Source organism: Alosa alosa, chromosome 4 (genome assembly GCF_017589495.1).
Source record: "Alosa alosa isolate M-15738 ecotype Scorff River chromosome 4, AALO_Geno_1.1, whole genome shotgun sequence".
NCBI lineage: Eukaryota > Metazoa > Chordata > Actinopteri > Clupeiformes > Clupeidae > Alosa > Alosa alosa.
In genome coordinates, this window is record NC_063192.1 from 980,629 (window position 1) to 993,787 (window position 13,159).

At 39.3% G+C, this 13,159-nt stretch overlaps 1 protein-coding gene across 2 annotated transcripts in view; it reads right to left on the reverse strand.

Moving 5' to 3' along the window:
• Positions 1 to 13,159, reverse strand: part of ctnnbl1 (catenin, beta like 1) — an 88,699-nt gene that overhangs the window by 37,713 nt on the left and 37,827 nt on the right. For both annotated transcript variants that reach the window (XM_048241724.1, XM_048241723.1), the window contains exons 5-9: positions 8,858 to 8,955; positions 7,386 to 7,479; positions 3,410 to 3,501; positions 3,184 to 3,256; positions 1,047 to 1,105 (exon numbers count right to left, since the gene is read on the reverse strand). In XM_048241724.1, coding sequence (XP_048097681.1) covers positions 1,047 to 1,105; positions 3,184 to 3,256; positions 3,410 to 3,501; positions 7,386 to 7,479; positions 8,858 to 8,955 — 416 coding nt within the window. The remainder of the gene's footprint in view (positions 1 to 1,046; positions 1,106 to 3,183; positions 3,257 to 3,409; positions 3,502 to 7,385; positions 7,480 to 8,857; positions 8,956 to 13,159) is intronic.

Consider the following 13,159-nt stretch of genomic DNA (forward strand, 5'->3'; position numbering starts at 1 on the left):
GAAAATAAAATTTAAAAAAAATCATGAAATTAAATTGCATCATAGTTACAGTCTATACTTCTCTGCGTTCACCTGCGCACCCATTACTCTCGTTTGAATTACTCGCGAATCCGTGATCACATAGGTATGGCAAGCATGTCAGATGAAAGAGGAGATACAGAGCTATCATTTGATACCACTTTTCCATCAGAAACATATTTGTAAAAAGCATAGCTGGTATGATATAGAACATTATCGGAATATAGAATCAATATGAACATTTTCTTCAAAAACACAGATAGGAATGTAGCTCATTAAGTAACAAGAAACCCTATGACGCAGGATACCGGGTTTCGATTCCTGCTCGTTGCAGCAATTTTTTAGCTCACAGCTAAACCAAGCTAGATAGATAGATACAGTACAGTAGATATGTAAAGGTAGAAGGTCGGGCTTGTGGAGCTATAGGCTACATGGTCCTCGCTTTAGATTGGGGGGCTGCAAAATTTACAACAAATAGGTAAGAAAGGTCTTATAAGCGTATTAGTTATCCACCTCTTTGTCTTATACACCATTAACAAGCTGCTTGTTAACACTTACAACTGTTAACAAATATGCTTGTAAGTAACTTAAAAGGCTGCTTATTAACACTTACAAGCTGCATGTTAACAGTTAGTTAATGTTATTAAAGGATAACAACAGTTAACTAACTGTTAGTAATGAATTGTTAACTGCTTATAATGCACTGTTAATACCTAATAAGCACATGTTATTCTAAAGCGTTACCAGTGAAACTTTAAGCAAAAGAGTTACCCTATTCTGTTTGAATAATGTAGGAGAGTGACATGACTCAGTTTAGGAAGTGTAGGAAGAGGGGGGAATTAATGCAACATTGCTCCAATGGGCAGACAAGGTCAAAACAGTTGAAGAGGATGGGAAAGTTTTGCGATATAGGTGGCAACATTTGACTGTGAGGATGAGGATTTTATTTAATCAACTATGAAGCTAACTTCAGACTGGGTTTGACATCACTGTTTCAACCATAAAATAGCTTGAAATTTCTCACTTACAGAGAGCTGCTGAAGGAGTACATCAATCCCATCCAACTCTCCTAACAGTCCTCTTGTGCCTGAAAAAGAAAGTGTACCATTTCTGCCACTACTTGTTCACTTAAAACAATGTCATGTCCGTGTTAAAAACCCGAGCTGTTTGCGTTACAGTTGTCAACAAGACACACTACCTTTTGTTAGCAAATGGCTGCTATTAGCAATTGCTACAAGATACACTTAGTAAAGAAGCATTACACAGTGTTTTACCCAAACATAGCAACACCGTGACAGATAGAGGTTGAACACTACTCTCTCAAGCAGACAAATGGAATGTGGCATTATGCGGCACCAAAGGTGCAAAGCCATATTGTTAATTTAAGGATTATTTTGGCCTGAGCACATGAGATGCAGACTGTGGCCTGCACTAAAGGTGCAAATCCATGTTGTTCCTGTTCAAGCGCTGAAGGTGCAACACCCTACTGTTTCTGTAGGAATCACTATTATAAGGGGCCGAGACTGTGGCCTGTGCCAAAGGTGCAAAAGCCCTATTTATTTTAAAAGGATTATTATTATTATTTATTATTATTATTATTATTATTATTATTATTACCCGAGCACCAAATGTGCAGGCTGTAGTAACCGGCACCGAAAGATTTTTCTAAATTATAGGCTTGGCCCCAGGTGTGACCCAGGGACTCCACAGCATCCTCTTTTGTCACGAGTCTCCTTGTGATAGTGTTTGTCATTTTTATCCATTGCAGCCAAAAGTAATCATTCTAAAAGCTGCTGTAAGACATTATGCATTACAGCCCCGTTAACGATGTCGTATTTTTTTTATAAGATGCCGCACTGCACTGGAAAAAGTGTTAACATTACAGCCAACAGGCATGTGGAGGAAGAATGTGCATGAAGACATTGTTTGTCAAATTCAGTGAACATTAAATTCAATTTATATATCATGTACAGTACAGTATAGTCACTATAGGTTAAGTTGACTAATGTTTATCTCAAGTCAAGTCAAGTCAGTTTTATTTGTATAGCACATTTAACATGCACAGAGTGCAACCCAAAGCGCTCCACATATAAGACATTGTCATTGACACATAGGCTATACTAACAAAGACAATTGCGGACGGAGCGGCGTAGTCGCCAGATCTCATCATCTAAAAACTAAATGGCAATGGTGGAGGCTGTAAAACTGAGTATAGAGTCTAAACAAGTTGACAGTGAAATAAAGCATTCATTTTGTCTCATGCCAGTGATAGTGAAGTGAGTAGTGAGTACTGTCGGTAGAAAGAAGGTAGAAAAAATAAATAAAACAAATCAGTGCTACACAGGTCTAGTCGTCCTGCTAGTAGGGCACACAGCTAGGCATGGGGGCATATCACCATCTAGCGTGGCGGAGTAAACATTAATACTTGGTCTACGAAGATCATGACAGTGGTCCAGTCCAGTACTGTCTATGGTCAAATCCCAGCCGAGCTATACTGTAACTGTAGCTCAACTTACCTGTGCATGTAAACATACTGACTGACAAAAAATCAGAATGAGTAATTATAACAGACGAGTAGCACTGTGGACACACAATATTGTTGGAAAATTGAGATGTGTGAAACATTATTTGACTGAAATGGTAATCAGAAATCATTTGTTATAAAAAAAAAAGACTAAAATGTTTTGACTAAAACTTGACTAAGATACCTTTAGTTTTCTTTTGACTTAAACTAGACTAAAATAACGAGACTTTTAGTGGACTAAAACTTGAAAAATTATATTTGAATGACTACATATGACAAAGACTAAAAGGGACATTTCGTCACAAGACTAAGACTAAATTAAAAATAGGTGACATAGTGTGAAATTAACACTATTTTGTTATCATTGTAGGATGTATACGATGCATCTCAAAATGATCATACATTTATTCTGGAGCACACATTTTAAATTGGGCAATCACATTGTGAACGTTCAAACCGGTGTACCTAACCATCCCTAATGTCATCTATAACCATTTGCAAAAAAGTTGAAACCATCCAGGAAAATGTTGTACACCAGAAGACGAGGAAGAGTCAAAAGAAAAGGCTGAGGAAGATGAGAAAGTGAGAGCCAAGTAGAAGCAGCAAAGCTGATACCATTGTGCCATTTTCTGTTGTCATACCATCATTGTTTTGCAGTAGAATCGCCAATATTTCACTGCAGTAAAGCTTGTTTGCATCAAATGGCATCTTAACCTACAGAATGGGAAAAAAGTTAGTGTTTGCTCACACATTAATGTCTAGCAATTAGCAAAACTGCAACATTTTAAGTGAAATACCAAATACCAAGAGCAAGCACAAGCAGTAGACAATCAGCTAGCCTATTTTCCTTTTGTGTGAAACATTTACCTTGATCCTCTTCAGAAGCCACTGCATCAGACCCTGCTGTGCTGCTTCTGTGCAGAGACCAGGTCTGAATTCTGCCATGTTCTCAATAATAGCTGCAAGAAATATACCATCTGATAACTGAGCCAAAGCACAAAACACACCCTTTAAACACTGTTAAACACCATGTAAGGGATAACGCCCACCGAGTTGTCCCGATATACAGAATTAATGAACGAGGTGGTGGCAAAGAACTTCATGGACTTAACTCTGCCATTCATTTCATGTTCATTCTATATACCGGGACAGCTCAAAAGCTAGAAAAGTTATCCCACTTATCCCCAGGTTCCCACTCACGTGTAAAAGTGTTCACCCCCATGCTAAAGTTGACTAAAAAGAGGTATAAAAAAATCTTAATGTCTTAATTAAAAAAATGAGGAAAAATCCAACCTTTAAGGACACCAATTTTCTTTTTGAATGAATAACGTATCGTAAATAAATAAATGTTCTTAATTAAAATACAAATCCCCACGTTGATGCAGCCCATATAATAGGTTTCCATTCAATCCAAGCGTCTTTCCCTGAAAAAGGGCTAGGGATATTGCAAATTCAAAGTTCATGCCTGAATAACGTTAACCTGACTCCGCCAGATGGATGCTTCGCATTTGCTCTGCATGTCCATCTGGGAACTTTCCGTTGGAGAACTTTTGGGAAGGGGCGAAAATACTGGTTAGCTGATTGGATAAACCATCTGTCTATCACCACCTATGTTGGTTATCGATGGGCCAAATCAACCAATCAGATGAACTTAGTGTTCTTCTAATGCCTTCGTTTAACATTAAGTTAGGTAACGTAATTAACGTTAACATTTTTAAACTTACCATTTGTATGTGACATGAACCTCATCAACAACAATCGCCACCAAGTTTTCACGGTAGGCCCTACACTTCTGAAAAAAGTATATTCCTCCATTACCGACTGGAATCAGCCGTGGAGGATGTCTGTGTCGTTCATTCCTGCTAGCTGCATGGCTGAGACTCATAACTTCACAGCTTCTCAGTACTGAAGCGAAATGAAATTGAGCGGAAGTATGTAGACGGGTGGAGCCAGGCTATGGGAAATCCTAAAGACCACACCATTAACCCTTAGAACCCTAAGCTGTTTTTAGGGCATTTTCACAGCCTTTATTCATAAGGATTTATTCTGCTCATTGTAAGTGCCACACACACATATTATATATTGTTTTTTTCAGCAGAGTCTAGGCTATCCAGATCTGCCAGATCATTTCATGTATTAGTACTAGCATTGATTTTATTTTGATTTTTAAAGAATTAAAATATAAAAAATGTATTATAAAAATTCTTATATTTTGACATGTATCTCACCACAGCAAGCTCATAGCTCTACATGCATTTCATGTGTGACTGTCCTGAATCGGGCAATATAATTACCATGTTGGTGGGATACTCTGGGGCTGAGAAATTTACAGAAATATGTGGTGTGTGATTTACGGAAATAAATGCCATTTTTTATTTAGTGATGAAAAAGGACCTTTCTGCGCTCCATATCTGTGACACGAACAGATCTGACCTGACTTGACCCAAGTTTGCATGTTAGCATGTGTGGTGTATGCACTCATAATGATTCTCAACTTTTTACTGCATTGCCATGAACAAAGTAAAGGCAAAAAAGGTGTTTCTTTGTTGAACAAATTGGGATGCAATGTGAGCCTTGAATTGGATGCCATGCAGGAATTTGCTAGGATCTCAAAACCGGATTATGAACATGCTTTGCCATAGAGAAACACACGATAGCGTTGGATTATAAACATGCTTTGCCACAAAAACAGACAAAAACGTGGGGTAAGTCCAGCTATATGAAGTTATTATTTTGCTGTCACTTTGTCTGTTTTATAACCCAGAAGGATGTACTTGGTATCAAATGATGGCTCTGTGTCTCCTCTTTCATCCGACATGCGTGGCATATCTATCCGATCACGGGTCCGCGAGTAATTCAAACGAGAGTAATGGGTGTGCAGCGTTGGTTTGTGTACATGACGTTAATATTTTGCAGTCACTTCGTCTGTTTTTATAAGCCAGAAGGATCGATATCCATGGCCCTGTGTCTCCTCTTTCATCTGATATGCTTGCCATATCTATGCGATCACGGGTTCGTGAGTAATTCAAACGAGAGTAATGGATGCGCAAGTGAACGCAGAGAAGTATAGACTGTAAATATGATACAATTTGATTTAATTTCATGATTTTTTTTAATTTTCATACTTGATCGTACAGACAAGTCGTAGTCTCTTTGGAAAGCCCCACTTCTTCTCTGTCATGCAATAAAGGTTTCATCTCGCTGGATGCATGGATTTCAGTTTCTTCCAGTAGCAGCAACTGGAATCCATGCATTTCCACTGAATTATTTTTGGAATCTGATCCCTTATCATACCTGTTCATTCTTACTTTCGCTTTCGACTTATCGTGACTAAATTAAAGATGGCTGCAAACGCTAAACCGCGGAAGATACTGTCTGTATAAATCATCTTGTAAGTAAACTACCAGTGCTTTTTCAAAGTTCTCAATGTCTCGTTTTAAATGTCAGGGCCCTCGGAAGTCTACCAATGAAGTGTGGAGATACATTGAGCCTCGTAAATGGGTGTAAAACAGTGATTTATTTGCATGGCTAGCCCGATGCCGAAGCACCACTATTGAAAAAGCTGTTGGTAGCATCGGCTAACTAGCGCCAGATTTTGGAGTGCAGGGGACAAGCCGAGATGGGCTATGAGACATATGTTCACACTCGGTATCATGTTTCAATACACTTTAGGTCAATATCACACCGGAATTCTCCTTTAAGACTCGCCATAGAGAATGAATGGGGAAATTACGGAGGTTATAGTTTGATGATGTCGTACTCCCGTGCGGGCCAGATGCCATATACCACGGACATGTATCAGGGTATCTGCACATTTTCCAAGTGCAAATTTAAAGACCTTTAAGACCTTTTCAAGACATCTAAATGGAAAAATTAAGACTATACCACGGCAAAAAAGATACAACTTAAAACTGTTTTATGCAATAGTTTTTTTCTACTAATTTTAACACCCACCCCATTTTGGATGTCTACAGACAAAACGTAAGGCATATTTTTACATATTCTTACCATTTTCACACCTTTAACGACACCTGTGAAAAACATCTTCACTCTGCAACCACTACACTTCCTTCAGTAGCCTTAGAGCCACAATTACATCTAAACCCGGATGGAGACATTTCACTTTCGCTCTCTCGCTTTTCGCTGGCAGTCCCATACACAAATTTAATACCTCCTTTTCAAAAATTCAAGACATTCCAGTCAATTTAAGACTTTTTAGGCCTTAAAAACCGAAAGTTGTATTTAATACTTTTTAAGACTTTTTAAGGATCCGCGGGAACCCTGATGTATTGGGGGGCCACCCAAAATGAGGCGGGCCGTAGTTTGGGGACCACTGCTATAGACATTCACTGTACTCAGAGGATCCCCATTTCACTAATTGTGAGACTACTAGCACCATTTGACTGGCATTTGACTAACTTTGATGAATTACACCAGTCACTTTAAAATACATTTTATATATTTATATTTTGTTTTTGCAAATTCTTGTCAAAAAAGCAGGATTATACTGACCATGATTCCCTTTATAAAGGCAACGAAAGGGGATATTATACAGGGGGTGAATACTTTTTGACATTTACTAATTAACTAGTGAGCATTTATGGCTCTGAAATGTGTTCTCTAGTTAACTAGTGTGCATTTTGCCCTCACTTGTTAACTAGAAGTATTTTGGCTCTCACTAGTTAACTAGTAAAGAAATATGTTGACAGAAAAGGCTGACTTGTATAGAGCGCTGATGCTAGATATAAAGATATCCGAATAAATCCACAAAAAACTTGGCTTGCCAGACTTAAACACCACTAAATGGAAGCTGGAGATTCAAATAAAGAATCTGTCCACTCACCTAATGTGTTGTAAACACCATCTGCCTCCTCCTTTACTTGCTCATTGAGGCGTTCCATATTCTGCACAAGCAAAGCCACAACCTGGCCCTCAAGCTATAGGCAGTAGTAAAACCAAAATATGACCCATAAAACATTTGCGCCAATCAAACCAAGTAATAAGATCAGAATCCTCCTGACACCATGAGCCCTTAAATGAAAACACCCTTTACAGTCAGTAAAGACATACATGTTAAAGGTATACTATGCAGTTTCAGGTATTGTTGGCGACTGTAAAACTCCCCCTAGAGTCGCGATATATTTATATTTTACTCTGCCGTTGTAAATAGCCTACTTCTCGTGGCTTGTTTCTCCTGTACATAATGTAAATGATTTTGTTGTGGAGGTGAAAGATTAACAACAGGCAAAAACTATCTCCAAAGAACTATATGACAAGGTAATGTTTCACGATTCTCGCGAGATGTCTTCGGGTCGACTATTCTTGAAGTTGCATGGCTGGTTCTCTTGTTTGAACTTTGACACTAAATAGGATTCATGCATTATCATACTGGATATGTAATCATACCTCAGGTGGCTTTAAAACACCATGTTCTATTCTCTACACCTAACTAACCTTTCATTTATCATGTATACAGACCTTACTGCCCTGTAACTGACCCTAGGCAGATGGGTCAGGCCCTTGAGTCGTGGATCTGCTCGAGGTTTCTTCCTATATGAATCTCCAATTCTAGGGAGTTTTTCCTCGCCCCTGTTACTCATGGGCTCGCTCTGAATGTTTTAACACTCTGTAAAGCACCATGAGACATGTTTTAAATTTAAAAAATTGAAGTTAGCGACTCACTACAGCTTTGCTGAATGGATATGCTAGGTGGCTATATTAGGTGAAAGATACGGAGAAGAGCTAATAGACCGGCATATTGAGCGGTCCCGGTATGCACAGTCATTGTTACCCAAGGGCCGTGAACCGTACCTTAATAAATTAGTCTTAGCAAATGGCGATTGTCTGCTCGATCCTGAGCTGATGACAGAATGGGTAGATGACGTTAGTGGCTAGAGATTCATTAGCCCAACATATACGGCTATCTGGTTGACAAGCCCAGCGTGTATACATGCAAAAAAGTAGTAAAGTAAGCATTTTTCTTGACGTTTCCTAGACGTTTCAGTCCATTCACACACACACAATTTAATGGGATGGAAAGCTTTCTGACCCTGACATGCGCACACCTTTTCTGCGACGTGGGCCTTGAAGGGATCTATTACAAGTTTGTTTACCATCAAATTGTCTTCGAAAAGGTTATATTAAGGTGAAAATTTTGCATAGTGTACCTTTAATGTTTGTCAGTTGAATTTCATGACCATCAGTTCTGAGTTTGACAATGTAATACAAATAGAAAACAGTGCTGTGAAAGGTGCCATAGAATAATTATACACATATACAGTAGATATAAACATTATGTGTTACGCTATGACTTACCAAAGCATCAATAAGGATTTCAGCTCCTTCTTCACCTTCCTGAAGTGTGTCAATGTCTGTTAGTTCTTGCAGTAGATCCACAACCGCAATTGAAATATGTACACCTAGTTAAGGAAGACCTTGTCCAATGTATGTACAAGAGGAGCATGATCACAGCAAGACACTACATGTGAATACGGTAACATTTTCAAATAATAGACATCACCATGAAACTTCCTCAGTTGATTACTTAGACAAGTATGAAAAAAAAAGTTGATATTTGAATGTTTAATAAATTAGGCATTATCTCATTAAATATGCACACATATGCAGATATATTTTCGGTAGATAGATCTGAACAACAAATATTTTTTCATTTTGTTAACACACAAGATGAAAAAAAAATTAGAGGGATTTCAGGATATCTGCTTTCATTACCTAGGAAATCAAAAGGAAATCATAGCCTTAACAAAATCAATTTCATATTTCTTTTATTAAAATGTCACATAAATCAGGCCAGGAGTGAATTATTAACAAATCCCTCTGTAAATATCTTCAGAATACTACTATTTGTATAACTGGAAAGTTTGGTGTACATAGGTGCTACATAGACTGAGATGTTTATACTGAAAAAAAATGACAAAAACTCAATTTGAACACAGTTAATGAGATTCCTAGCCTCAGCCTAGACTCGCCTTTGAACTTTCGCGATTGGTTGTGGATACAAAGGAAGCATGAAACATTAGAAGGCTAACTTTTGGTGAATTTAGGAGAAATATACAGGCGCGAGTAGACAAAATGTAATGAAATAAACACCTAAATGTGTAAATCGGACTTTGTTGTTGTAGTTGTGTGAAAGAATATACATGCCAAGGTAGCAAGAATATACATGCCAAGTGGTCGCTCGCTCTGCGTTTTTTTGTTTTGTTTGTTTTGCTGCCCTATCAGCAAAATAGTATAGTTAATCATTTGTTTAATATGGACACAATGCCAGTGTGGAGGCTTGTTTTAGACAAAATTGTTTGTTTGCTGTTGTTTGAAATAGCCTGCTATTATATATTGTATTTGATACTCATTAGGGCCAAAGCACCGAAGGGCGCAAGGCCCTATTGTTTTTGTAAGGATTATTGGGGGCCAAGCAGCGAAGGCACCCATTGTGTTTCTATTTGTTCTTATTATTATTGGGGGCCAAGCAGCGAAGCTGCGAGGCAACCCATAGTGATTCTATGTTTTCTTCCCTATTATTGGGGGCCTAGCAGCGAAGCTGCAAAGGCACCCATTGAGTTAGTAGTTTTTCCTATTATTGGGGGCCAAGCAGCGAAGCTGCGAAGGCACCCATTGTGTTTCTATGTTTTCTTATTATTATTACGCTTCCGTCATTGAAGTCAATGGCAGCCCATAGAACCGTCTGGTGAAAAGTTGTGAAATTTGGCACACTGATTGGGGACAGTCCCATGATTAATGTCACCAAGTTTCATGATGGCACCTCAAGCACTCTAGCGCCACCAACAGGCCAAAGTTGGACATACGTTCACATATGCAACTTTTGACCCGTATGGCCGATTGTCAAAAATGAGGTATCGTTGGAATCCTTGGACCAAGCAGAGTTCAACGCACTCTATGACGTCATTTTCCGCCATTTTGGATTTAATCAAAAACACTAAAAAGTTATCACAGGTCACAAATTTTGTCCAATCGACGCCAAACCTGACACACATGATCTTCAGACCAAGCCTCACAAAAGATACTCCTTTTCGTCTTCGGAACTAAAACCGTTTGCCCATAACAGCCAATCAAAACTTGCGGCGAAGCCGCCAAACAGGAAGTGAGCTCATATCTCAGCAACCCATTAATCTATCATAACCAAACATTGTACATGGACTCAGGACCCAATCAGGGGGACGCTCAAGAAATCTGGTGACCTTTGACCTCTAGGGGGCGCTGTAATTTAGAAATATGCCTTTTGGCCTGTAGCTGCTGTTGTGCTTAGAATTAAAACACACTAGTGTTGTCTGGTAATACTGTTGGAGGTCCTTAGGCCGACCCAAGCCAACTTGTGATGTCATCGTAATTGATTCGGCTGCCATATTGGATTTAATCAAAAACACGTACAAGTTTTTGCAAGTCACAAATTTCAGCGGATCCTCACCAAAATTGACAGAGACCATCTTCAGCCCATACCTTATCAGTGCATTGCTTTCTGGAACAATTGACAAAAGCATTAAGCCCGTAACAGTTAATGAAATTTGCTTAAGCCGCCAAACAGGAAATGAGCTCATATCTCAGCAACCCTTCCATGTATCATAACCAAACTTACTACATGGATTCATGACCCCATTAGGAGGACGCTCAAAAAATTCGGTGACCTTTGACCTGTAGGGGGTGCTGCAATTAGCAATATTGCATTTTGATCTGTAGTTGCTGATGTGCTTTATCGATCTTTTATTTTTTGATGTGAAACTGATGAAAACATGTTCCATCCAGTTCATTCTAATGCATGCGTGCAAGGGTGGGGTGGGACGGGCAGGGGTCCCACCCCACCCTTGCACCAGCTCAGTTATGTTTTGATGTGACACAGTTATGTTTTGATGTGACACTTGTTGAAAGTGTTGATCGCGAGTGTCTGCTGAGTTCTATCTTGTCGCCGTGGCTACTCCGGCCTATTCTGCTTGGCCCCCTCATTGCTGCTTGCAGCTATATTTGGGGGCCAAGCAGTGAAGCTGCGCGGCAACCCATAGTGATTCTACCTTTTCTTATTGGGGGCCAAGCAGCGAAGCTGCGAGGCAACCCATAGTGATTCTATTTGTTCTTATTATTATTATAATGAAACGCTAATTTGCCGTTGAACTATGGTCCCAGGACCCAATTAGGAGGAGGCTCAATAAATTTGATGACTTTTGACCTATAGGTGGCGCTATAATTAGCGAAATTACGTTTTGGCCTGTAATGGGTGATGTGTTTGGAATTAAAACTTACTAGTGTTGTCTGTTAATACTTTGGGAGGTCCTAAGTCCGACAGATGTGAAATAGTGACGTAAACATAATTGATCTGGCTGCCATATTGGATTTCACCAAAAACAACTAAAAATTTAGACGTCACAAAGTTGACGCAGATGATCGTCAGACCATGACTCATAAACGCATTGCTTTTTGGAGACATATTCAAAACCAGTTGCCTTCGCCGCCAAAATGGAAGTGAAGTTCTCAGCAAGGTTTTCGCGTATCAACACCAAACTCAGTACAGGGTCTCAGGACCCAATTAGGAGGAGGCTCAATAAATTTGATGACTTTTGACCTATAGGTGGCGCTATAATCACAAGAAGTGGGCTCATATTTCAGCAATGCTTTCACATATTGAAACCAAACTTAGTATATGGACTTGGGACCTCATCCTGAGGACATACAATAATTTTAGCGACCTTTGACCACTAGGGGTGCTATAATTTGCAAAACTTTCTCGTATAAAACTTGGTATGTGGAATCGTGACTATAACCTGAGGATGCACAATAAATTTGGTGACTTTTGACCACTAGGGGTGCTATAATTTGCAACACTTTCTCGTATCGACACCAAACTTGGTACAAGGACTCGGGACCACATCCTGAAGACTCTCAATATATTTAGTGACATTTGACCACTAGAGGCACTATAATTATCAACACTTTCTCGTATCAACACCAAACTTGGTATGTGGACTTGTGACTACAACCTGAGGGCGCACAATACATTTGGTGATGTTTGAGGCATGCGTATGTGTGGGGGGCTATTGGGGTGTGTGGGAGAGGAAGTTTATCTGTGTATATGTGTGTGTGTGTGGGATGGGGGGTTAATTGGGTGTGTGTATAATGTAACAACATTGGGTTGCCATGACAACTCCTGCTCAACTGTTTGGCCCCCTAGCGAAGCTGCGAGGCAACCCATAGTGATTCTACATATTCTTATTATTGGGGGCCAAGCAGCGAAGCTGCGAGGCAACCCATAGTGATTCTATTTGTTCTTATTATTATTGGGGGCCAAGCAGCGAAGCTGCGAGGCAACCCATAGTGATTCTATGTGTTCTTATTATTATTATTATTATTATTATAACGAAACACTCATTTGCCATTGAACTATACAGTAAAAAGTTGGGAAATTTGGCACATTGATTCGGTATAGTCATATGATTAATTTCATTAAGTTTCATGTCAAGTGCTCTAGCGCCCCCAATGTGTCAGATTTTGCATTACATCTATGCGCTTAAAGTTTCAACCATACAAATTGAGGTATACTTGGAATCCTTGGATGAGACCGAACTCAACGCACCCCATGACGTCAATTTCCGC